This window comes from Heliangelus exortis, chromosome 5 (assembly GCF_036169615.1).
Source record: "Heliangelus exortis chromosome 5, bHelExo1.hap1, whole genome shotgun sequence".
NCBI lineage: Eukaryota > Metazoa > Chordata > Aves > Apodiformes > Trochilidae > Heliangelus > Heliangelus exortis.
In genome coordinates, this window is record NC_092426.1 from 23154103 (window position 1) to 23180952 (window position 26850).

At 51.3% G+C, this 26850-nt stretch overlaps 1 protein-coding gene across 1 annotated transcript; it reads left to right on the forward strand.

The window, feature by feature from the left end:
• The first annotated feature begins 4373 nt into the window (after positions 1-4373).
• SYNDIG1L (synapse differentiation inducing 1 like) lies at positions 4374-22022 on the forward strand. Its single transcript, XM_071745999.1, has 4 exons — positions 4374-4962; positions 16235-16689; positions 17904-18041; positions 19292-22022. Exons 2-4 carry the CDS (start codon positions 16261-16263, stop codon positions 19448-19450), a joined length of 726 nt encoding a protein of 241 aa, XP_071602100.1. The 5' UTR covers positions 4374-4962; positions 16235-16260; the 3' UTR covers positions 19451-22022.
• The last annotated feature ends 4828 nt before the right edge of the window (positions 22023-26850 follow it).

The following is a 26850-nucleotide window of genomic DNA, read 5'->3' on the forward strand; positions in this document are numbered from 1 at the left end:
AGGAGCTGGAGATGCTGCCACACACTTCAGGCATTCAACAAGGCTCCCTAGCTGAACCGAGGACAAGCTCCCAATAAATAGCTATTCACGGTACATCAACTGAGAGCTTAATTACAGCAGAATGCAGGTTCTCTGAATAGATTTCTGAAGGCACCTGCCTTCCCCCATCCATCATCTGCTGAAGAAAAGTGCCTGGCACCAGGCAGGCTGAATGCTGCTCCAGCACCTCTGGCTTCGACATGGCCAAAAGAGACACTGTCAGGGTGATGGAGGGCAGGGAAGGGTAAGAAGGGACTTCCCTGTTGATTTCTGCACTAAATTGTTTTAGTTTTCAGCCTCTTAATAGCAGACACTTACTAAGAGGGAAGAAAATTATTCCAACCCCAGAAAGATAGTATTCAAATTTATCACAGGCATGGGCTTCTCGGGAGATACAGCTACATGGGAAGCTGGAGACATCTTTATTATTAGATGCTAATCATCAGATGAGTGAAAAAATCTGGGTGCTATGCTTTGAAGGGACCTGCAAAATGGGCTTTGCTTACTGCTGCCTCCTAAACAGATAGGTTGCCTTGTAAATGCTTATAAACTTCATTCTATGCTCCACTTGGCTTGGTGCTTCACTTTTATGGAAGGCACTAGGTTTTTTAACTGTATTGTTCACAGTAAATGATCTGAATCTGTCTTCTCATTGGAAAACCTCAATTTATCCATAACAGCTGAGTCACTGCCAACGCGCTACTGTAATATTTTTGTTATTTTCTGCACCCCTCTATGAAAGCAATCTGACAGCATGTTGGGTTTGGTTTTTTCCTCACCACTGTACATTAACCAGATGGTTTTCGCTCTATTGTCCACAGATACACCCACAACTTCTTTTTTCCCTTCATGCTTCCAGTTAATTTAGAAATCACTAGTGGTTATGAAGAGCTGAAGTTGTTACTTCCAATATGCTTTACCTTCTCCTCGTCCACGCTTAATTTCTTCTCCCATCACGCTGTCCAATTAATTAGCTTTGGCTGATCCCCCTGAAGCTTCTCTCATCTCCAGATTTCACTAATCTGATCATTTTTAATAGGTGCAAACATAAATTTAATCTGTTCAGAACTCCCCTAACCATCATAAATAGACACTTCAAATTCCCCCATTTATTTTGCTGGTGCAGGGGGCATCGAGAACCTCTAACCAGTGGATCCTGCCTCAGGTCCTCTGGTCCCTCTGTCACTCAGGCAGCTGCCTGAGTGATAATGTCCAGTTGTCTCGAGTGTCTCAGCTCTCTGCTCTTCTCTAAAGATACTCTGCAGCTAAGTCCTCATCTTCAAGGAGGCCTTCAAATTATTGGGGGGTTTAGTAGTTTCTGTGCTTTTCTGGCATGAAATCTTTCATCTCAGTTCTCTACTTGGAATTGTTTGGCAGCAGTTCAAGCTTTCAGTTTTCAGTGATCTGGGTTTTTTTTTTAACTGTCAATACAGTAATGTTCCCAAATTTGTCATGGTGTATTTTTCTGTTGCTATGTCTGTAGTTAGATGAAGCATGTGAAGCTCTGGACATATTGGCAGGGAGTTTTTAATGTTTGAGAGAACACAATCAAAAACAAAACCCCACCTTCCCATGTGAGGCAGCACTGAAACACAAGTACAGCCTTTTCCTTGTGAATTTTTTATCTATGGAAGGATTTTTTTCTAATTATATTTGGAAGGGGGCATCATTTAGCTGGATAACAAGTCCAGTGTGATAGTGCGTCAGCTAACATTTAATGTAACAAGATCTCATTTCCTTCTGCTGGATGGACTCATGCCAGAGGTCTCCCTTGCAGCTGAGAGCAAAGGACCGTTTTGATATCCATTTTCTTTTCATTCATCCCAGTGGATGCATAAATAAGACAAGAAGTTTCAGTGGAGGGGGAGGCTCTGTGCATTTTGCTGCACTCCCTTTGGAGTCTGGGCAGGAAAGTTTCCAGCTGGCAGTTTATCACTGGAGCCCTGGTGGTTCAACTCTGACTGACTTCTCCAGGTCACAAAAGCCTTTTGCCTGCTGCCACCTCCCAGGGGCACTACCCCTCTCTAATCCGGACTGGATGGTTGCAGTTACAAAAACAAAGCCCCAAACTATATCACTTAGGCTGTTTTTTGCCATACCTCCATAAGCATTAGCACATACATATAATATATATGCATGCATATATTCCTCTCAGATCTGCTTGAGGTCAGAGACACTTTAATTTGGGATGCTAATGTAGTCTTATCATCGGTAAAGCAGCAGAAACAGTGCTGCAGCTCTGCTGCTAGGCAGTGTATCTGTAAAAATTTGTGAGGGCTTATCTCCTGCCTTCTGGGCAATCGCAGTGCCCGTGTGTTAATCCAGGGATGTGCATGGCCCCAGCAAAGGAGGAGCAGCTGCTCCCTGCTGATGAAAGCAGCCGGCAGGGACTGTGCAGGGGTGAGAGTGGTGGAAGTGGCGGTGCTGCCTCTGTCAGCCACTGTCACCACTTGTATTCTGACAGGTGTCTTGGCACCCTGGCATGGTGTAAAGCCAAGGCAGCTCTCAGGGCGTTGGCAAGCCATGGATGAAGATGCTTCATCCAGCAGCTGAGTTTTTCTTTTAGACTCCTTCATGGCCTGGAGAGAGGGGGTTTCAAGCCCATGTCTTGCTTTCCACAACCTCCACAGCCCATCCAACCTTGCCAAAAATCTGACCAGGTGTGATGAGGTCCTGTAATTAGTGCACACCGGATGGACAGGGCTGCATGGGATTTGATAACTGAGGAAAACAACAGGACCAGGAAAGTGATCAGCCAGCATCAGGCTGGGCTCCAGCTCATTGCATCTCCACGGGCTCCCAGGGATAGAAAGAGGAACCTTATGGGGACTTTCACTCATGGAAGAAGATTGCCACCAAGCCTTGCTCCAGCCATGCAACAGAAAGTGCCAGTGCCTCCCCTGCCTCATCACAGGGTTGCAGCTCACCCTGCACCCATGTGGGATCAGGGACCTGAGTTCTGCTTGCAAACACATACTGACATCCTCAGGCGCACATGGCTGGAGCTTTGCTTCACGTCCAACAAGAGTCTGGCTGAGTGGGAGTCAGTGTAGAACTGGAGGGACCACTGTGAGTTGTTGGCTTCCTCCCTCCACCCCAAGGTGGGATATAACCTGCTGAGGCCATTCCCAAGGATGCCTCTCACCTGGACTGACAGACCTCAGGTAACAGAAGTTAAACTTCCTTTGCTGCATCTCAAGCCCTTTCCTGCATGTCCCACTCCCTGGAGACATGGGGACTGACTATTCCCTTGGCAGACTCTCCTCAGGCTATGCTGGCTGGGTGTGCCCAACAGGGACACCTTTTCCCTGGGGATTGCTCTGTTCATAAGAAGCAACTCTGTGCTCTGATTAAAATCCAGAAGAGAGCCTCTCAGCTGAGGCCCCCAGCCTGGGGCTGGCATCTTGGGCTCACATCCTTCCCCAGTCTGCTGGGGGATGTCAACAGCAGGACACACAGGTGACCCCCAGAGAGTGAAAGCTGGCCACTTCTCACTTGCTCTTCAAGGAACACAGGCACTTTCATCCTATCATTAGTAGATGTATTCCAGCCCCTTTGGCTTTTATAAAGAATTTCGATGCTGCTATTGGAAAGTCATACATCTTTTTAGGAGCTGAAGCAGAAGGGAGGATGCCCTGCCATCTCCTTCAGTAGCCAGAGCTCCAATCTCTCTGGAAATGGGACCTCAGGACATGCCTGCCCTGGGGCATAACCTGTCACCTGTCAGTTCAGCAACTGGAAGAAGCTGGGAAGTGTTAGAGACAAGTCTGGACCTTCAGAAAGGCACATTGTGCTGAGAAGCTGCTGTGTGGTCCCCAGGGACCCCTGGTGTGGACTGTGAGGGATGACTCAGTAGTGTGGGTGGTGGGCACAGGTGGATGTAGGTCACACCTGGGTCTGCTCAGTACAGTCTGCTCCTGTTAGAGTGGTGCTAGGGTGGGTGAGAGCAGCCAGCTCTCTGCCCACTCTCCAGCAGGACCAGGCTTCTGCTGCCTGCATATCTCCTAGCAGTCGTCCTGGTGGTGGGTGCTCCTGAGTTTGGGGGAGGCACTGGGGGGGAGGAGAGTGGGATCTTGGGGATGGTAGCTGCAAGCAGGGAGACAGTTTAGGGCTCAGGGAGCTTCTAGAGCACAGGTTCCCCGGGGCATTACTTGGGCTGAAGGGGGGTGGTGGTACAGGCTTTCCTGGCTGTGGACACTGTGGTATCGACTCCAGCTGTACTGGAGGAAATCCGGATTAATGAGACTAACCGGAGTGATGCCAGGTGTGTGTGAGGCAAATCAACATCCCACCTGGCTCCTTACAGAACAGGGCAGAAAAATACCTGGCTGAGCCAGCAAATGAGCTGCCTGACCCTGGGATGCAGCCCGTGGAGCCAGCTCTGGCAGCAAGAAATCCCATTTACAATTTTTTTTTTTACTTTAAACTCTGCTTGCTGGCACTGGGTCTTTGGTGGGGGAGTGGAAAGGGCTGTGCCCTGGGAAATGCAACGAGCAGAAGAGAGAGAGAGTTTCTGCCTCGTTATCTAAACCAGCAGGAGAAGACATCACGTCGGGAACAGAGGAGCGGTGGCGATGCACAGCTCTCCTTAGCCAGCCGGTGATACCCCCGCCGGCGAGCGGGAGCGCGGGGTGACACTCCGTGCATCCGCAGCCGGAGGGCCGGGCTGCTGCCGCCCAGCCCGCTCCCTGCCCGCCGCTGCCGCACCCCCGGTACCGCCTGGGGTTCTCCGCTCCCGCCCGCCGCGGCCGGGCCCGCCCCGCCCCGCCGCAGGGCCGCCCGCCGCACCCCCCCGGGCCTCAGGCCGCGGCATTCCCGCAGCCCGGCGCTGCCGGCCGCCGTCATGCCCGCCGCCGGCCCCGGTGCTCCGTGCCTGCCGCCGCCGCTTCAACTTGGCCGGTGAAGCCCTTCCTCGACATCCAGGTAAGGACCCGCGCACGGCTGGGCGCATCCCCGCTCGCAGGTGGGTGGGCGAGTGAGCGGCTGTCCGGGGGGGTTCGGGCTCCCGTCCTCAGGCTGTTCCTGTGGGGCGGCGCTGGGTGCCCGGAGAAAGCCAGTCCTCCGGGTTGGCCGGAGGGGGGGAGTCAGAAAAATGTTTCGGGGGCTGTCAAGATGAAAGGCTGTGACCTGGAGAAACCAGTACAAAATTGCCTGGTTGGAGATTCTGGAGTGGGCAAAATGTAACAAAATCGGCAAAAGTTTTGGAAGGCCGGATGTGTCAGAGCAATTGCAGTGACACCTTGGACCCAGACAGCCATCTGAACTCCCCCTTTAGAAGGCGTCTCGGCCACCGACTGAAGTTTGGGGGTTGTTTTTCTTTTGCTGAGGAGCTTCAGCAGCGGATGGGAGCGACCCTGCCCCCGGCCACCCCGGGTGTACATCCCTGGGATGCACCCGAGCAGGGGAGCGGTCTGGGACCTTGACTGGGAGAGCTATTGCTAGTGCTGTGAATTGTGCCAATGAAGCGACTCCCCTGAACGGCATTATCTCACTGTAGTCCTGCGGACACTCTCCTGGCTTGTGTCTAGGGGAAGAGCCGCACATTCAGGAGTTTTGAAGGAAAGCACTTTCCATCTTTGCCCAGCACAGATTTATAATTCCTTCTCTGAAGCTTCTGCGGGTTTCACAGAAGCTAAACTGCCCTCCCCAAACTCATTTTACTCGGTTGCCTGCTTTCCTTCTGCAAAAGAAAAAAAAATTAATTCCCTTTTCATGAGCTTGGGAGCTGCCACCACTGGAAACCTTTTTCTGAGGAGCAAGGTAGGGTGGGAGCCAAGCCTGCCTGCAATACACAAGGAAAAAAAAAAAAAAAAGCTTTGGTCTCTGGGGGTAATGGATGGTTACTTCACAGACTGTCAAGAGAATTACCCAAGCCAAAATGAAGTGACCGCATTTCTCTGGCAAAAGTTTCTTGTGTCATGAAAATGGCTGGCAGAGCAAAAGCTTTGGGGAGCTGAATCCACTTCACTTCAGCTCCCTGAACCACCGGCAAAGGCAGGTAATAAATACCACTATTAAAGAATGAGTAATTTGCTGCAGCTCCAGCATGGTGAATTTGTGTAGCAGATCTCTGCTTTTTGCGTGGTACCCAATCCCTCCCTGCCATCAGCCCAGCTTGTAAGACATCACCATTACTTGCAGAGAGGTGACCAAGTGCTCAGCAAAAACTTGCCCATTAAAATCCCTCTCTGCCACCTGAAAGCTCAGTGGAGCAAGCCCCAAAGGGGCCAGTTCTGCCCAGCTCACAGCCCATAGCAGCATAGGCTGTGGGCTTTAGGAAATGGCCTCCCAGCACAGGGATGGGCACTTCAGGCCCTTGTGGTCTGGCTGTCCCTTTCATTGCCCCTCTGCAGAGGATGGGATGTGCTTCCAGCTTCTCAGGAGTATCCTCAGCCTCAATGAGCAATCTGAATCTCTGCCCTTCTTGGCCCCTGCTCTCCTTGCTGGGTGCCCCTGGTGTCATCCCATCATCATTAGACCTCAGGCATTGACACACTATGCCCCTTCCCCAGGTCTCTCTTACCCCTTCATCGCACTCCCTCCCATTTAATAATTGTGCTTGGAATTATTTTCCATCTCCCTCACAAGCAAGAGCTCTGAATCAGGCAGATTTTGGCTTTTTTTCTGACTATTTTTCAAAATGCTATATCTGAGCCTGGGATGCCACACACCACTTGCAGGACACAGCTCTGCTGCTGATTTCACGGGAGTAATTTCAGACAAGGTCTTCAAACAGTATTTATCTGCAGAATCAGAGATGGGTAAATGATTGACTTTTCTGGCTGAAGGGACAAGCCACAGCATTACAAATGGAAAAAAAAATAAAAATTGTTCATCATAGATTTCCTGGCAAGCAAGCACTTTGCTTCTCTGTTAAGTGAAAAGAAGGCAGCAAATCATCCCAAATGCTTTGCTCATCCTGTAAGGGAAGGCTCCACTGATCCCCAGTGGTTTTCGGGTGCATCACTCAAAGCAGCTTCCTTTTGGAAGTGAAACACTTCAGGTACCTTTTGAAAACCCAAGTTGGTTGCAGGCTCTTTGTCTAGAAACTCAACTGTTGGCATGAAAAACTGGCCCGTGGCATGTGTGGCAGCTCAGAGATGTGATGCCAAGTGTGTCAGCCGTGCTGGTACTGCTCCTGAGCTGGGCAGAGGTTTCTTCACAAATCTTCCCAGTTGCCCAAGACCTCCAGGGTGGCAGGGCAGGGCAAGATGGAGGATGCAGAGACTTGTCCCTTGCAGCAGGGTTGCACTAGGGAGGAAGTACTGTGAGCAGGATGTCCTTGCTCAGCCCATGGGGTACCACTGGTGCTGCCCACCCAGAGCAGAGCCACCTCCTGTGACACACTGTGACTTTGGGTGCATAAAAGCAGCAGCCTGAGCCCAGTCCCAGGAAGGGCTGACCTAAGTCCAGCAGTGACATGGGCAGAGAAGAGAAACAGGTCAGGCAGAGAGGGAAAGCATCCATACAGCAAAAGCAGAAGCAGCTCAGGAGGCCCCTCAGCAAGGTGTGGTTGGAGCTTGACAGAACCATGGAAAAGAAAATAGGACATTGTTTTGTAGCATGTGTTTCCATGCCATATGGAAGACAATTTAGCATCATCATCTACACTCTCCTAGGTCCCTAGGAGTGTGAGACACAAAGGCCATAGGATGGTTGGAGGCAGATGCTGCCTTTCCTCTTGCGATATTCCTGAAGACAGAAAAAACATTTATCTTCTGCCAGTGTGAACAGACCCTCCTTAAACAGGGGGGCACATCACCACCTGGGAATGCAACTTCTTTGGCAATAAGAGGCTAAACACTTGGCACCTGTTGACCTGGGTAATATTTTAACACCTTAAAGTTGTCTGACTTTGCAGATGTTGGACAGAGTGGGAAGAGAATGATCCACTTATTTGCAGGACCAGGAAATCAGCTTACTGCTAGTAAATACAGGCTGTGTTTGGAAACTTAGGATTTGGAAAAGTAAGATAGGAAGGTGTCATCTCCACAGCATAAGTTCATTTTTAGAGAGCAGATCATGGGCAAATGAATTAAACATCTGGATTGTCTCCTGTGAATCCCCAGGAGAATCAGGCCACAGTAAGCAAAGTGGAAATAGCCCTGAGCTGAAGGCAGGCAGACAGTGGATAAAATAAACAGGATGGTGGGGAAAGGAGGATGCCAGCATGTGCCAGCCTTCAGGGTGGTTATGAATCATTTGAGTACGGGTATGTTTTAAACAGAGATAAATGAGCAGTCCTTAACAGCCGCTTTACATTGCCAGCTTCGATTAATAGGAGGAGGATTTAGAGAGAGATGTGAGAATGGAGTTACGTGCTGCAGCTAAGCTGCTCTATCAGCAAGCCACAGCTGTGGAGGGGAGGACATCGCTCTGTCCCCCAACACCTGCTGCCAACCATGTGTTACACCCTCAATCCTCATTTTGGTTTTGACTGGTGTGGGTCTCTCATCTGGAAGAAAGCCAGATCCTGTCTTCCAGATGACTTCCATGCTGTGTGACAGGCTGTGGTAGGGAGAGCCTCCTTGAAGTGTGGACGCTGGGCATGGCCCTGGGGAAATCTGGGCTGAAAGGCACAGGGCTGGAGGTACACACCTTCTCCAACAGACAGCTCCTCCCCCCACAGCTGCTCCCTGTGGGTGATGCTCACTGAACCACGTATCCCCCAGTGACTTGTGGGGAGGACAGGGTGCAGGGTCCTAGGGCAACACCAACCATGTGAAGGGAAAATTGTCTGTAGGACTTCATGGCCAGGAGAAGAAAAGCCTTAAAGTGGAGATGATGGGACTGGAGCAAAGGATATGAGTGAAAAAGGAAGCTGGGAGAAGAGCTTGGAGCCATCTAGGATTCCTACTGTATTCAGTTCAATACTGGGCATAAATAGCAGGAGAAAAACAGATGTGAAATTGAGGATTGTGACCACTAGCATAGAAAATGAACTATGGACAAAATTACAGTCTGCAAGCACAAGTTTCGGTGCATCTTCCAGCAACAGCAAGAATGTCCTGGTAATAAACGCATCTTGGGAGAACTCAGATCTCCTGTGGGATATGTGGTGTCCCTTCAAGCATCCAAGGCAGGGAGCCTGATCTCTCTAAGGGATGGGGCTGCCTATGTGCTGAAAGCATTTGTGCTTCCCAGTGGTCAGTGAGTTTGTCTCATAGTAGTTCTACAGGCATGGATGTTTCCAAGTAGGCTTTCTACACTGAGGGTAGAGTGCCAAGGCCCTTCCCTCCAGACAGCAGCCTTAGGGTATTTCCTCAGGGTGTTCCTGAGATGAGGAAGGGGAGGTTGAAGCGTGGACCTAGTCTGAGCTCATGTTTCTCCAGACCAGTGATCTGGATGCTGCAGCAGGCAGAGTTATTCACTCTTCCCTGACTCTGGGCTGGCATTTTGTGGCTGACATGAGCAGCCAGAGACTGACAGCCTCCCAAGCTGTCCTTGCTGGCTGATGCTTCAAGAGAGTGGAGATGCTGAGCAGTAACTCTAGCAGCCTCCCCTCGTGAGAACCATCACTCTGACCTGCACTGCCTCCGAGCAACCCTGCTGCATTCCTAGACAGAAATACAAGTAGCCTTCTGTGAAAGCTGTCAGTCTGTTTTGGTTGGTTTCATGTGACTCTTTAAAGGCCCTCACTGGGGCTTGTTGAGGTTGGTTGGGTGCAAATACAGCAGGAGCTCCCCAAGGCTGAGAGGCCCAACCATGGTTGTTAGCATCTCCAGAGCTTTCCCATCCCTGGCCCCATCCTGGCCCACTTTCCCAGCATAATGCTGCCAACCAGTTCACCTGCTCTTCTCTGCTTCATCTGGCTGCTCCAGTGCTGGAGGGCAGCAGGCTGGCCATGGGGCAGCCCTCAGAAGTAGACCCCTGTGTTGCCCCCTCTCTCCCCTAACCCCATGCAGCCAGGAGACCCACACCAGGACAGCCTGTAGAAACTACTCACAGACACCTTATTTATTTGTTTGCATCTCCAGCTTAAAAAAGGATGCTGAGAGAGCCCAAACCTGCTAATTATATACCTAGCCACCTACACAGCCATGTGTTTTATTGCCATCACCCTCCATGCATCCTCCTCCCTCCCCACCTTGCCAGCTCAGTGAGCCCTTTCCTGCTCCCCCTTGCATGAGGGGCACAGGGCTGGGTTCTGTGGCCACATCCATGTGGGTGAGCTCTGACTCCGGGCAGGTGCTGGGCTCACGCCAGCAAGGCTAAAGCCCACCATGGGGCATTGGGGCGGAGTAGATGTGTCCGGCGATGTGGACATGAAGGCTCTGGGCCCAGGCTAGGGACACAGATGCCGTTCCGGACCCAGCCTGTTGTGCCGGGCTGGGGGACCGGTGGAGCCTCCCGCGGGCCGGGGCGATGCGGCGGTCTGAGAGGCAAGTCCGCCCTGCATGGAGTGCCTGGGACATCTAGTGGCCACCTCTTGGTGCCAGCCCTGGCGGGGTAGGTTCCGGCCTGGAGGTGACCGGCCGGAGATGGGGACACGGCCCCCGGGTGCCCGCCAGCCCCACAGCCCCGTGTGCCCCAGCGGCAAGCCGTGTGCCTGTGCGCCGGCACTCCTGGGCTGAGGCTGGGTGCTGCGGGAATGTTTTTCCCATGTTTGGAGGCGGTGGACCTCACGCTGATGCTTATGGGCAGAGTGGGCAGCTTGCTGGCCCCCGGGCTGGAGCTGGGGCGGTGGGGAAGTCCCCGGCACGGCTCCTCCCGCAGCATCCCAGCTCTTCCCTGCCATCCCTAGGGATGGGTTTGCTGTTTCTTACAGCAACACCTTAGCTCTGAGCACAGCTGGGTCTAAACACTGCTGCAGAGAAACATTTTTGTCAGGGAGAATAAAGACTCGATTTCCACCTAGAAATTGCCCAATTTGACTTGCGAACCTTGAAAAGCAGCCCGTCACATCCCAATTCTCAGAGCAATTTAGTCTCTGTTGGATCCAGGAGCCCATTGCCGAGGCACTGGCTCTCTGCTTGTCAGGAGATCAGAACAAGCATTTTATTCACCCCTTTCCAGCTCTATCAGACTGGCTACATCAAAGTTGTGAATCAGGTGCTCTACCTAATGAATGCCTCAGCTATCTTCCCTCTAATCCATGTCCACAGGTTCTGTGTCACCTTCTTCTTTCCCTCCTGGTCGTCAGTAACTCTTTCCCCTCCAGCAGCTATACAGTCCCTTTCTTCTCTGTCCTGGTGGTCAGGGACCAGTTCTCTGCCTGGCTCAGATGCCACTTGGCTTCTCCTGTTTCTTGCTTAACTTTTCCCTTCCCGCTGCTGCCCCTATGGTGCAGCAGTGGTGGCCCTATGGAGCACCCTATGGTGCTCCTTTGCTTCTCTGGGTACCACCTCTGCCAGCTCCACTGGGGCTGTCCTACCCTGGCACCCTCCCCTCCTGCCCTTATGCCAAAATCTGCCTCCCCTACGTCACCTGCCTGCACCTTACATCCCCCTGCCACCTCAGGCTCCAACCACCGCCACATTTCCATGGGCTGGCGAAGGCTTTGTTACACCTCAGGGATGAACATCCCCTCACTTGGCAGGCTGGTGCTGTGCCCAGCGCAGGAAAAGTGGGATGGGATAAGGACCTGCAGGAGAGCTTGTGTGTTGGCCAGAGCACAACTGCTTTCCACAGCCATGTCTGAAGGGCTGATGAAAGTGTTTCCTTTTCTTCTTGAGCTGTGCTTCACCCAGTGGGGTTCCGGGCCAGGACATGATAGATATCCATGCTGCTGGGCAAGCTTCAAGGGATGAGAGATTATTTGATCTGCTCCTTCCAGACACATTTTCCATAAGCCCTCACAGCCCTTCCTTCACCCTCATATTCCCTTTCCAAAATGCCAAATTTCATCCTTGCAATGCTTCTGCCTTTGCTTCTTCTCAGTGGCCTTTGTGATATGGTTTGCTTCTGGACAGAATCACAAGCTTGGATACCCAGAGGTGTGAGTTGAGCCTCAGCCTAGAAGCCCCAGAGCACCTCCTGAAAGCTTCCAAGAGGGCCTGGGCTCTGCAAAGTGTGCTAGCCACATCTTCTCTGCTTTCCTGCTCCATCAGGATTGGGCAAACCTCTGTCACAGGGCAATAACAGCTGTACCTGGCTGCAATACTGCTTCCCATCAGTTGGGTAAGAAACAGGTACTTGCAGTGTTCCCTGCCCTCAGACCAGCCAGCACACAGCAGCTCAGTGGGGTACTGCTCTCCAAGGACACTGATCTCCTTGGCTGCTAACCTGAAGGGGAAAGCCAGGATGGTCTAACTTGGGAGGCTGGGGATGTGCAACACAGCCGCAACCTGCTAATGAGCCTGGGAAGCAAGGCAGAGTGTTTGCTTGACAGGGCAATTAAATGATGATTGATTCCTGGAACAGCTACTTAATTAATCATTAACTGGGCTTATCATACCCAGGTCTGTGCAAGGGTCCCTCTGAGAACTATGCTGCTGGTGGGGGGGCTGCCAGCAACTTGAGCACCTTTAATGTGGTAGGGGAAAGCACTTGAGATAGTCCCTAGGGGAGCTGGATTGCCCCAGGGAATGTGGTATGGAGGTGAGATCCATGAAGCACAAAGCTTAATTTGCTACCTCTTAATTTTCTTCTGCCCAAGGCTACTTGCCTGGAGAAGCTGAGAGCACATGATACAGTTGTGCATTTCCCACTCTGCTGGGGATCGCTGTAACTGGCCTGGGGCTCATGGGGGGCCCTGCCATGCTGGGTTGTGATGAGATCAGCCATGCAGCAGGAGAGGCCCATTGCAGAGCCAGCAGCCATTAGTCTTGGCATTAGGGCAGCAGCCCTAAAAAATGACTCAATTAGGGCACTAGGGCCAGCCTTCTCCCAGGTGTGCCTTCCCCCCAGGCTGGCACTGTACATGTACACTTGTAAGTGTGCATCCTCCCTCTGCACTGAACAGCATCTCACCACCCTTATCTGCTGCCTATGCTGCCCAGACCAGCCCCCTGGGGCTGATGGATATGCATGCTATCCTGACACCCTAGTAATGAGGAGGGAGAATGACCACTCTTTACCAGTTTTGTCTTTTACAGCTTCCTTGCTTTCATCTGCTGTTTTCATTCCTCTTCCCCCAAGCCTGGTTATTACCAAGTTTATTTAATTACCAGGCTTACTTTATTACTAGGCTTACTTTATTAAGTCCCTCTGTGGTTGAATTCACTGTAGGATCCAAATGGGTTTTGAAGGCAATGGCAGGGCTGATCAGGCTCTCTCCTTTCCCACATGCATGTACTCAGGGCTGGTCCTCACCCTCCTTGCCATTCCCTCCTTCATACCATTTCTAGCAGTTTGATGGCCCCTGTCTCCACTGGCAAACCCAGACTGTTCAGTTCACACAAGCACGCCTGCTTGAGCACACATTCAGTCTGTGCAATGTGATGCTCTTGGTGACGAAGGAGTGGGAAGCATCTCCAAATTCCCAGCGCTGGGACTCTCCACATCAGCTCTCAGAGAGGGAGGATTCAGCCTGTCAGTGTTCCAGCAGGGCTGAGCACACTGCCATAGGCATTATCTGGCGCTGGCCCTCAGCTTCCCCTCATCCCCTCCCAGTGCTGACAAATGCCAGGACTGGGCAGTTTGAGGAGCAGAGAGGTTTGGGCTTTCCCTGCTCCCTCAGGGCAAAGCCTTCAATCCTGCCCAGCCCACATCTGCAGACACTTCCTCACGGTTCAGCAGTATTATCCTGCTGTTTCTTTTGCTACCCACACTGTTACTCTTCCAAAGTGCTACCTGCAGACCCTCACTGCCTCTTTCATCCAGGCCAGCCAGCCATATTGCACCAGCTGGCCCCTTTAGCATCCTTTGGGATGCCCAAAGTCCGCACAGTCTGTGTCCAACAGCAATCCAGCTGCATAAATTCTCTTGTCCCACCCTGGCCCATGATACCTGCCATGTCCCAAGCTGCCTTTTAGGTTTCCAATTCCCCTCTGCTCTTTTCCTTCTTTCCCTCGCTGTGCTCTGAGTGTTCCCCAGCACTCACACTGCTGTGAACTTTTCTGCACAGCAATTCTCCTCCTCTATCCCACTGCAGAAGACCTGAAGTGAGCAGAGCAGCAACCTGTGTGCAGGCAGCACTCCCTGCCCAGCAGCCAGCAGCCTGACTGCAGCCCATCTGCCAGCATTTCTCAGCACATTTGGAGCTGGCTCCCTCTGGCAGCAACCAGCAAGATCCCATCCCTCCCAACCATAAGCTGCTGCCAGAAACATTTCTTGAGGTGAGGTGCAGGTGCCCAAATGAAACTGTCAACCTTCTCATGCTCGAGCTGGGCTTCTGACCCTGCTTGGGCTGCCGGTCTGAAATGACATTCAGGGACTGGTCTCTCCTTACTGTTTCATTAAAAAGTAAGATATTTTACTGGAATCTGATTTGCATAATTTAGGTAAGCAAAGACGTGGTTCATGCTTTCCTTGCTTGCAAACCAGGATGAAGCTTTGTGCTTCCCTGGGACTGTGTGGGAAATAAAACTGTCTGTGCTACAAATATGCATCTCTCTTAAATATTTTGAAAATACTTAATGGACATCTGCTGCACAAGCCATTACAGGCTTTATTATCAAGGTGGGAGCCTGCAGAAAGCAGGCAATGGTTTTAGGGAGGGAGAACCAGAGGGCATTCACCAAAACGTGCATAGTTTTAGTAACTTAGGAGCAGTTTTGAATGGCTTCCTTTTCCTGAGCAGCTTTCCAAAATATGACAATTGCTGCCAAAACAAAGTCCATCAACACAGACACTTAAAAACAGGTATGGCACTCAAACCTGCATGGTGTGGCAGAGTTTGGCCATGGGGATGGGACCACTTAGGCTTTTCACTCTCTGGACTCTTCAGTTCCTACTTCTTTATTTAGATTTTCCTTTTGAGGATAAATTTAAGGGCAAAGTGATGTGCTTTCTATCAGAAAGCTTAGCACACCTCAGGGAACCCTATAGCAGGTGGAAGCCTGTCTCTGCTACACAGGATCCTGCAGAGGATGCAGTGATGGAGGGCTCTAAGGAGGACAGGAACATTTGAGGTCATAAGACAATAAGGTGGCATGGTCTAGGAGCTGGCAACGTGCTAGAATGCAGATGTAAAACAAGGGCTTGAGTACTGAAGAGCACAAAATAATTGTTTTTCTCTCCTGGGGAATGATGATATTTCACTACACATTTTCTTTGTGCCAAGGTGGGTTGAGAAGCCAAAATAGCAAATGTTCCTCTGAAGAGAAGGGATTGAAATATTTCATCTCAGAACATTTCATTAAAAAAAAAAAAAAAAAAAAAAAAAAGCACAAGGTTTCAGCACTCTGAAATGGAGGAAGGGGAAGGAGGGTGAATTTTCCTGAGGAAGAAACCCATGTTAATATTTGTAGCTAAAGATCCCATTTGGGCTTGGCATTTTCTGAAGCTGGTGGCCCAGAGCCAGGGCTACATGGTTGCCAGCTGTAGCCAGCAGTGGAGCTGTTTTAAACAGAGGTCTGGTGTGGCAGATATTTTACTTCACTTGCCCCATGGTGTCTCCCCTTCAACCTCTGCATTCCTCTATTCCTCTGAATGTCTGGCTGAGCACCTGACACCCCACACCCCAACCTAAATGCCGCCTCTATGTCCCCACAGCAGTGTCCTAGCTTTCCTTGTTGCCTTGCTAATCTCATCCCAGCCCCAGCTCAGCCTTGGAAAAGCTCTAGAAAACCTCCCTGGTACCTGACAGCCAGTTAGGTGCATGTGTAGTACTCAGAGGGCTGTAATTTACTGTGCAAGCCTTCCACTTTGGGAAGTCCAGGAGGCCCCTCAAGTGTCTGTCAGCATCTTATCTACTTCTGTGCTGTCTGTTAGGCTTTGTCACAGCACACATTATGAATGAGCAGAAAAGACGCAGTAGGTCCTTTCCTGTTAGGCTGCACGTGGCCATCTCAAGATGCATTATAGATAGAGCAAATCCTTATCTTAATCCAGCCTGAATCAGATCATCTTCTTGCAGAGCTGCTTCCTTATCTTATGGTCAGCTGGGGAGAGATGAAGAGATGCTCAGTTTGCCGAGACAGTATTCAAGCTGTGGAGAGTAGGGGAGGACTCTTGTTTTCTCCAGCATTTCCAAATCCTTTCTGTTCCCACTAGTCTCATCTTGACATTGGCTATGCATAGGCAAGAGGCTTTTCTCTCCCTTGCCTTGCTGAAATAACAGCTGCCTGCCTCCCACTCTCTGCTCCTGCAGGAACACTTTCCCCCGCCACCAGCAGCATGGAGAGCGTGCGTGAACTCCAAAACCCACTTCTGGCCAAGGCCAATGGACACCTTCACAGCAGCTATTCTTACCACCAGCATCACAGCCAGGACTACCCCAGTCATCACTGCCAAGGGAAACTGTATTCCTACATCTTCCAAAACACTGGCGGTGCCAGGACTCACCAGCTGCTGGATGCCAGTTCCCTGCAGCTGGCTGTTGAAGCCTTGTATGGCCCCAATTTCATCCTTGTGAAGGATGAGACTGCTCTCAAGGCCAAGGACAGCAAGATGGAAAGCTGTGAGACCACTTTTACGGAAAGCAAAGAGGCTCCATCTGCAGGTGCGGGAGGGCACGAGGCACAAGAGTCCTGCCTGGTAGAGAGCGATATCCGCATCCAAACTGTCTCCTATGAGGTGGAGGAAGAGGAGCTCCAGGAGTATGAGGTGAGCTTGGCCAGGTGGGATTGCACCAAACTCCATTTCTGGTAACTCTGGCCATCAGCTCAAGTTCTTAGTAATTTATTCTCTCCTTTCCCCAGAGCTTCCCCTCCCAGTCCATACCATCTCCTTCCTCACCACACTCTCCCTGCACACCCAATATTTGTCCTCCCTCCTTAATATTTCTTCTCCCTTTTCCTCACTGCAGACCTCAGAAGGAGGTCAGCTTCCCTAAGGACAGCCTGGTGGGAGTGAAAGGGAGGTGGGGCCATCTCTGTGGGACCCTTGGCATATGGGGACCCTTTGACAAGGGTGGCCTGCTGCCACTGTGGCACCCCAGCTAGGGGGAAATAGCAGTCTTTGTGCAACAGCAAAATTGACATGCCTGAAGTTAGCAGCCAAGATACAGGCATGAGGGATCTTCTATAGGAAGAATGTGAGCTGGCAAAGCAGCTTCATCCTGTGCTCTGTGCCCCACCATGGCACAGCAGTAGAGTGGAGGCCAGGAACATCACCTTGACAGGTGGGAGCTGGTCCCCAGAGCCTCCTGAAGCTGATGTCTGATGAGCCAGCACAGCTCTGCTGCTTCTGGTGTCAGTGGTGGGGCTTTTTTTGAAAGCATCCCCACCTCAGCATTTCTCCCAGAGACACATGACTTCCAGGCTGGTTTGCAGCTGGCTGAGCAGCACCCAAAGGCAGAAGGGCTGCCCACAGCTCTTCTGAGCAATGCACTTCCTAAGGGGACAGGACACATCACCCCTGTGATGGAGACAAACACATTCCCTCACTTGTTATATTAGTTTAGCAGGATATTGATCTCCTAGTCACTGATGGGGATAAGGCATTCAGTTTAAGTTTGTTTAAGCTGACAAACAGCAGTTTCTGCCAAAGCTCAAGACGTTTCTGTTAAAGACTTTCTATCTCCCAGGGAAATCCCAGACCCTCAGCAAGTGAGCTCAGCGTTTTCTCTGGCAGGGAGCCAAGAATCCACTCAGCTCCTGAATTTGCTGAGCTCCAGGTTTGTTTGCTTTTTTTCTCATCAAACTGGGCTAAGCAGGCAAAAATATTTTTGAAACTCCCTCCTTGAATTTGTAGGTCAGAAAAGTGTGAGAATATGTGATGAAGCCAAGGGAGAGCAGGAGCCGGGAGGAGAGGGGCTGGGATGTATCCTGCAGGGTGGCACGGGGAGGAGGAGGTGTTGAATCCTTCTGGTTTTGCAGAGCGACTCTTCAAGCGACAGTGAAAGTGAGGATCATTTCCTGATGCTCCCCCCCCGGGACCACCTGGGTTTGGCCCTTTTCTCCATGCTGTGCTGCTTCTGGCCCCTGGGGATTGCTGCCTTCTACTTCTCCCAAGGGGTAAGAGATCCCTTTGCTTGCCTGAGTGCACTGAGACTGTAGGGAGTAGTACAAGCCACAGCAGCCCTCAGAGGGGACTCATCTCTGTGCCATGCTCAGGTCCCTGAGGGCTGAGGCAAAGGGTGCTCCTGGATGACTCCACAACCCCTGTGGGACTGCAAGACCTGCAGCTCTTGAGTGAGTTACTGGAGGTCAGGCTTTTCCTTTGGGTCTTTTGAGTCTTATTTAGGGAACTGGGGCTCCCCATGGCCCCTTGCCCAAGTTCTCACCCTCCACCCAGCCTCAGATAAATGGCATTTTCCCACCTGCCTTTCTGTTCTCCAGTATTGTGGCGGTCCTACACCATGACCCAGTCTGAGGTGTCTCGTGCCCCAGTCGGACTGCTTTGGAGACAGACTCCATAGGGAGCCTGGTCTCCTCATCACCCTACAGCTCCCCCATTGCACTTGTATCTGACAGTCATTGGCCGAGTTGTGTGAGCCAACATCAGGCTGGCAGAGGATGGAGAGGGCGGTCACCCTTGAGCTGCACTAGCTCAGAGGAGCTTCTGCCCTCTTGAGAGCTTAGCCCAGAGCCTGGGCTCACTTACATCACTGTTGACCTATAATTATTCATGCAGAGCCAGAGGCTTTACTCTGTGTTTGCATAGATGCTGCCATACCAAGAATAGATAGGGGAGAGGCATTAAGAATCTAAATCAAAATTATGTCTGTGCACAGTGAGTGCTCTGAACTCCACATGGCAACTCAAAGACAAATATCAGGTAATACTTGGAGTAGCTCTGAATGTGCCCTGGGCACTCAGGGAAGCTGAAATTCGCCAGCCCACAGAGCCAACATCAATATTTTCTTCCATCTCTGGCTCTACCAGACCTTCTATGGCAAATAGGCTTCAGCTGAAAACCCCAAGGAGGCAAAATCAAGTGGCAGAACAGCCAGACCAAAGGGCTGTGCTGTCTGGAGTCAGCTCCCTGAGACTAGGCAGTCCTCGTCCAGCCTCCTGCTCACACCTCTAGCTGAGCACCAGAGGGGTAAGGCTTTCAAACAAACATCCAAAGCCCACACTACCCTTGAAAGCAAAACTCACATGGAAATGGGTGTAGGTGGCACGGCAGCACTGACCCCTCCCTGGACTGACGGACATCTTGCTGTCTGTCCCCAGACTACATGGGATGCAGTGGCCATGGGAAGGGGGGGCTAAAAGTCTGGGTCAATACAGCTGTGGGCAACGTGTGTTTTTTCTCCTTCCAGACCAGCAAAGCTGTCTCCAAAGGAGATTTCCACCTGGCCAGCTCAGCTTCCCGCCGAGCTCTCTTCCTCGCTGCGCTCTCCATCACCATCGGCACAGGAGTGTACATCGGGGTGTTGGTAGCACTCATCGCTTACCTTTCCAAAGGTGGTCACGTATAGATGCCACCCCCACGCCAGCACCATCCCTGGCTGCCAGCCCTCCTAGGATCCAGATCTCCTGCAGAGCACAGGGCACCAGTGCCTGCAAGGCTGCTGGCGCTGCGGGACCTCAGCGTGGGTGCTCTGGGCAGGCTCTTTCCCCTTTCAGACAATCAGCAGACTCCCTTTATCCCTGAGGCTGTGGGGTGCCACCATCCAGCAGCAGGGAGTTGTGAACCAGTCCCTCCTGACCAGGAGGAACACATTTGCTTGGTAGAAGACATGCAGGAGAGATACTGAGTGCTGCTGCTGGGCTGGTGCCACCACCCCTGCTTTGGGGCCATGGCTTCCCCTGCCACCCCACAGCCAGAAAATCCAACACTGATGCCCCAGCTTGGCCCATGAAGGGGACACACAGGGAGGAGAAGAGGTATGGTGCTGGAGAATGACCAGTCTTTCTTCTGGGAATCTGAGGGCCTGGTGGGATCTCCAGATTCCCATGATGGAGACAACATTCTAATTTCAGTGCCACAGGGTGTCACCTGTCCCCTCAGCTGCATCAAAGGAGGAGGATGCAGCATGGACCTAACCAAAGGTCACTCTCTCTGCATCCCTCCACTGCCAGACCCCTGATCCAGGGGACATCCCAGGTGCTGCCTGTCCCAGGCAAGGAACAAGGAGGAGGCAGGCTAGTGGTTACACACCATCACTCCCATCTTTGGAGCAAGATGGCAGAGATGTCAAGGTTTTCTCTGCATTATTAATGACTGTTATGATAATTGCAAGTTGGAGGCCCCATACAGTTGGCATCCCAATGCACTGGGCTCTGAAAAAGCTTGCAATGGCAATTTCTACCCAAGAAGTGACCCGGGAGGGGGTGGGGTGGGGGGCTGAAGGATTTCACTCTTGGCACTAGGTCAGGGCCTCTCACACAAAGACAGATGGAAAGAAAAGGCCGACATGAAATGCAGAGCCCCAGATGGGAGTTTGTGAGGGGACCTGATCCAGAGCAGGCGCAGACTTGAGAGAGTCTGAGACACGGGGGTGAGCCCAACACACACAACTCCCCATGCCTCAGAGAGGGGTATCTCCATCCATCCATCAAAGACTCTGCTGACAAGGAAATCCCATGCATCCCAGCCCTCTTACTTTTGCAAATTTGTATGATGCTGGTGACGCATCAAGTGTTTCAAAGGTGGGTGTGAAGTCAATGACTGCCCTGAAAGGTGGTGTGGAAAGGCCCTGCCTCACACCCCTCCCCAACACCCAACTCCCACTTTGGTCCTCCCCCACCCTAGTAATGGCTCCCCTGCTGCTTTCTTCCCCCATGTGCAGGGGGCTGCAGGCAGACTCTGGGCACTCATTACTGCCTTCCCAGGGTTCCTGGGCAGGCTGAAGCCGACTCTGCAAGAAGCACAGCATGCTCCTCCAGCTGGATGCCATTCAAATGTACATTTTATCCTAAAGAAGCATGTTAATGTCTGCAATTGCTGTTGTACTTGAGCCATAAAAGAGAGAAGCACATCAGAGACCTGTTCAGAAGCTGGTCTGAAAGTTCCCATTACATTTTATAACGTGGAAGAGTTAATTTAAGAAAAAAAAAAAAAAAGCAGGAAACCCCCGCCCTGTTTATAAGAACATGAAGCTGGCTAGCAAAGAGGTGAGCTTCACAGGAGTGTTAAGCTCACATAGACCTCGAGGTGTTTCTGCAGTTCGCAGAGGAAGTTACAATCCAGCTGGTGTCTGGGCAACTCAGAGGGAGATGTACTTGTACTGCCATGCAGATCACAGAGAGCAGCCAGTGCTGGGAGCAGGGTGGTGGTGTAGGCTTTTTGCTGTGTGTGGATGGACAAGAATCAGAGAGAGGGAGAGAGACTGGAGCATCGTGTAATTTCATGCTGCTCTGAGTAATAGAGCATACAATAAAATGTGCTCAAAAGAGTGCAGAATAATACAAACATCAGGAGGGAATAAGCAGGTCCTGCTTCTGATGGTGGACAGAGAGAGATGGAATTTGCAGGGAAGGACTGAGGTGAGAGGTGGCTTGGAGAGAAAACACGATGGGCGTCTCACCCAGCAGCTGGGGCATGGTTTTCACTCCCCTCTCCTGCACATGCTCAGCCTTCTTGGGAATCTCTCCCTCCAAATAACTGAGCAGGAAAAAAGCACAATTTCAGAAGAGGGTACATATATGGTTGCCCGGGGACAAGCAGACCCACAGCCCTCCAGCTCAGTGCTGTCCCACCTAAAGCCCTCCCCACCTCTACCCCTTGAGCGGCCCCGAATTGGGTGCTGCCAGCTGCCGGGGAGCAAGGTTGGGAAGCTGCCTGACGATTCTTATCCAGAAAAAACTGCCGGGGCTGCCGTACCAGAATTGCCAATGAGAAACTGCATTTGCTGTGAATTTGTAGTTCTGCCAGCTGGTTTCCTCCAGGGACTGCCCTGAGCCGGGGGGGGGGGGGGGGGGGGCACTCCGTGTTGGCACCCCCTCCTCCTGCACCTCAGCCCCTCTCTTTGTCTTTTTTTAATTGGAGACGCATGGGGAAGGACCGGGCTAAAAGGTCCAACAGAATTAAAGTGTTTTCGGCTAATAGCCTGAATCTCTGATGATCTTGTCAAAGGCGAGGGGGGGAAGGGTGTGTGTGAGGGGGGGAAGGGGGGAAGGGGCTGTGCTACAGAATCCCTAAGGGGGGCATTATGCAAATGGAGAAATTAGTTGGAAACAGCCTGAAGGAAAACATGTGGAAATTGAAATCCGAGGACCAGCATGGAGACTGCTGCTGAATAACTTATTATAGACTCTCAGCCTCTGCTGCAGCCGCCAGAGCAGAAGGGAAGGAAGTAAAAAGGCAACCAACCACAGCAGTCAGGGAAGACACAAGCTCCAGAAACTTGATTTAGCTTTAAAAAAAAAATATGTGAAACTAAACCTGCTGGTGGATGTGGAAGAGGTGACTTTTCATATCCTCACTTCTGTCCTCCCAGAGGAGGGATCCTTCTCCCACCCAGAACCCCCAGCCCCATAGTAGAGCTAGATAATGCTTCTGATCCCACAGGGTATACTCAGAAATTTGGGGTGAAGGAGGACCAGTAGTGATGTACACCACAACCTGCTGTCCTTCCTGCACCCCAGAGCTTTCTAAAGAATAATCACTAGAAGTTCAGAAGGCTCCCAATGTCGTATCACAACAAGTGCCACTTCTCCATTAATGAGTAATAAATTATCCATAATTAGGACATCTATTTGCAACCAAGCTCCCCACAAGCCGGCTGCAGGTGCCTATTCTGGGAATGCAGGTGCTGTCTGGCACCCCCTCCACAGACACAGCACTGCAGCCCCCTGGCTCCAGAGGCCCTGTCCCAGCCCTCTCCTGCCCATGGCTCTCCAAATGCCCCTGCCTCAGCTCTGTTGACCCACCAGCGACCCCAGCCCTCATCCTAAGCTGTTGCCACCAAGAGACAGACACAGAAAGACACCAGAAATCCCATCCCCTGCCTCCTCTCCCTATGCACATGCCTGGGCATCTCTCTCTGGTCTCACATTCTGGGCAGCTTTTGAGCAGCAAGAAGTGCTGTCAGCAGCTGTCCCTGATGCCCTCCAGCTGCAACAGTTCCACTCCCTGCTTCCCATGGCCCACTGAATGCCCTGTCCACCCCTCTCCTGCCCCAGAGATGTTCCTTGCTTGGCCAAGAGCTCAGAACAGACTGTCTAAGGTGTGCTGGGCTCTGGTTTCTTTTCCCAGCAGTGAAAAACGTGTTGTCTTCCAGCTTGCGCTCCTTTCATAATCCATGCAATGTGAAGGTGAGCATTTTCCAGTAGCCATTTCTCTTCCCAGGTAGCTAATCATAAGGTGAACAGATGCTGTGGGTGGGTTGAGGTCGCCTTTGAATCCTATATCCCTCTGGGATGCAGCCAGGGAGCAAGATGCAGAGGAAAAAAGTGCCTGGGCCTCAGGAGCACATCTGAGCAGCTGTTCTAGCTGAGCCACTGCCTGCTCCCCCAGCTCTGCTCACACTGCTCATCTCTCAGCAAGCACTGTCACATGCTCAAAAGGGGCTGCTGGCTGCAGTCCAGGGCTGGGGAGCAGTGTCAAGGGATGTGGGGATGGGGCAGTGCTGGATCTCACTCCTCTTCCCACAAGGATGTGGTGAGAGGATGGAGAAGGAAAAAAAGCTGGTGCAGTTTGTGGAGGACACAAGACCCCTGCAGGACCCTTTTCGCAGCTGAAGGGATCTACTGGGGCACTGGTCTACCTACCACCTCCCAGCCAATCTGTCTCTTATTGGGGGTCAACCCCAAGGTGGGTGATGTGGAAACCACTGGGGCAGGACATAGAGAGTCCTGCTGTGGCCCTGGCACCTTCGTCTACCCCAGGAGGATGCCACTCCTTGCAAAGGCAAAGCCACTGCCTGCTTTTCAAGCAGTGCTTGTTGGTGGGGTGGGATTGCAGCCAGTGCTGGTGGGGCAAAAATGCCTCAATTCTCCCCCCGTCTGTCCCCTGGAGTCTGGCAAGAAAAGAGACACAGGGAAATAAAAGCAGAGTAAATCCTTTACCTCATTTAACAGAGCAATCAGTGTTTTCCCTTTACAGCAATCCAGTAAGGAAATAGCTACTTATGTAAGACAGGGCAAATTTGCTATTCCTGGCCAAAAAAAAAGTAATCAAAAAAAGCATTTAGCAGTGCATCTCTTCGCCAAGCTTATCCTTTCCCCTTTGCTTCTACAAAACAGCCTGCAGCAGAGAGAGCTCAGGAAGGCACAGCCTGTGGCAATGCCATCTCTCCTGGGGCTGGTAGGAGAGGATTTTTGCAGAGAGACGCCAATTAAGTGCCATTACTAAGGCATCAGCTGCTGTGAAATCAGGAGGCTCATTACCTCTCCTCTCCTGCAGGCGAAGCAACCAGCTCCCTCTTCCACAGCCTCTGTCAGCCCTATGTAGGAATGCATTGGAAGGGCTGAGCTGTCCCTATGGAGCAGGAGGACAAGCAGTGAAAAGAGGGGACAGAAAGGGGCCAGGGGCATCTTGCTGGGCACAAGGCTTCTCCATCCATGGCAGAGAGTCGGGCAGGACTGGAACATGGCCTCCTGTGTGACTGGTGGAAGAGCCTCACTTCTCCTCACACCCCACTGCACTCCATGTCACCGGGACTCATGAATCTCCTTTTCTCAGCCACCAGAACCTTTGGGAAGAGGTCCACGTGGCACTTACATTTAAAATGTGCTGCTTAGGTCCCACATGTATGGGCCTCCTTCCCACTGACAGCCCTTGGCCCTGTTGCCACCATGGTCTGCCCAGCTCCTTTTCCCCATGCTCTCATCTCTGCTGCCTTGAAGGGGCTGAGCTGCTGGAGTCTCTGACTGGTAAGGCACATTTTCCCCATCACTGGTCCTCTATGAACTTCCCAGGCTCACCTGGGCTTTTCCAGATTATTTTCTTCTAAAGATGCTATGATGTCCTGCAACTGCTACAGTGCTGGACACAGGTAACACAACCCTCCCCTGCCCCTTATTTCTGCCCAGGAGGTTTTCTGGCTGCAGGGCTGCTCTCAGCTTCCTTAACATCCTTCCACTCAGAGAATTCCCAGCAGAAAATCCCCTGCTCTGCCAGAGCTCCCTCTTTGCTTTTGGAAATTCGGCACTAAACTGTTTTTTAATCCATTTAGTGTTTGATGGCTTAATTTTAAAATTAATCTTGTTGCTCAATCAAATTGTCAGACAGGACCAAACCCAGTGTCTCACAGAAATGTCAGTGCAGCTGAGTGCTGCCTTCTCCTGGCACAGAGAGCTGAGGACAGCCCCATGAGCAAAGGATCCTTCCTGTTCCCTGCCTGCCCCTACCCAGACTCAGGAAGCTGCAGAAGAGCTATGAAGGTATAACTTCATTCTCAAACAGCTGAGTTTGGCTGGGAGTGTCCATCCTTCTGCACCCCCAGTCCTGTGGCTGCTGAAGCGATTTAGGAGGGGTGGGGAGAAGGGAAAAGAAAGAAGCCAGTGAAGAAATGAAATGCAAATAAGTGCATTATCTGCCAAAATGCCATACTCAAAATAATATATCAGTCTAGGCATAGATAGTAAACTCTTGACACTATTAGAATAGAAAGCAGTTTTTCCTTTTCCTTCCTGAAAAGCTTTCATATCTGAGTACTTTCTCCAAAACTCTAGTGTTTCCCAGACATTGACTCTTGCTAAATTAGCATTGTACATCAGCTCCTTTGTTTTCTAGAAGAGGAAAGGCAGGAAATGTTGCATCTGAACTTCAGCCAAACTGCTGGAATAAAGCCACACCAACAGTTGTCAGTTAGGGGCTTGTTCAAGAAAGCTAGCGTGGGTATGAATAGGTTATTAATATTTTTGGAAGATCTGCTGAGCTAGAGGGCAAAAAATCCTTTGGGATCTATATGAGGATTGATCTTCCATATTTTCACTAGCATGTTGGCATAGGAAGGCAGGGTGCTTCGTGTCATTTGTTAATGAGACAAAACCAGGAAGGTTTGGAAACACAGAGGGAGAGTAAAGAAACTGGGCTACCTTGAAGGCAGGAGGGGTGGAGACAGGATTAAATGCAGGGAGATGTGATGGAGGAATTGCTGCAGCAGGCAGGGAGCTCCTGGCCAGCAGGGACCAGAGAAAGGCTTGAGCCATTGCTCCAGCATGAAAAAGGCAGATCTGACATGAAGGTCTACAGGGCAAACTGGTTCAGCAAAAATATTCACACAAAGGATGATGGCAAGGCAGTGGTGGGCCACAGCTGGACTCCAGGAGACATTTTCACCCACTGTGCATGAGACATGGGTTTTAACAGAAAGGAGGCAGAGAGGGCTGTAAGGAGAACTGGGACCTGGCCATGGCTGCTGTAACCTGACAGAGACAGATGGTTACCCACAAATACCTCAGGCCCACTGGGAGGAAAAGGACTCTCATCTCTACAGCTGGGTTGCAGCCTGGACCTATGCAGGGACTTACTCAGGAGACTGACCCCACAGATCCCTTTTTTCCTTTTTTCGCATCTTCTTTCCTCCCCTCCCCACATAGATACTCTTGATTATTAATTGGTTTTGTCTTCTTGTTAGAGACAGTTTTAAATCATAGCACAGACTTTTCTGTCCTGCTACTGCTGTATTGCTGCTCCCAGCAAAGCACAGCAGCTGCCTCGCAAACCCCAGCCCTTTTGCCACCTTGAGATGATTTTGAGACCAACAATACTTGAACTTTGCACTGACAAGCCAGCTGTTTGTGCAAAATCTAGAGGCAAAGTGGTGCTTCAGCTAGCATATTCCAGCTAAGTGCTCCTAAGCTTTGCTTGGGCATACTAACTTATGCCCACAGCACGATGTCTGGGCAGGCTCTGCTGTCCTGTCACTCACCAGTAGGCACCTGCAAACCACCTCCCATGGACATGAATGGGGTGTATTAAGCAGCA

Excerpts from the sequence above, each read along its gene's own strand:
- SYNDIG1L (XM_071745999.1), top strand. The coding sequence starts at position 16,261 with ATGGAGAGCGTGCGTGAACTCCAAAACCCACTTCTGGCCAAGGCCAAT. Across the intron at positions 16,690-17,903 it reads AGGAGCTCCAGGAGTATGAG|AGCGACTCTTCAAGCGACAG; the intron begins GTGAGCTTGGCC and ends CTGGTTTTGCAG. Across the intron at positions 18,042-19,291 it reads CCTTCTACTTCTCCCAAGGG|ACCAGCAAAGCTGTCTCCAA; the intron begins GTAAGAGATCCC and ends TTCTCCTTCCAG.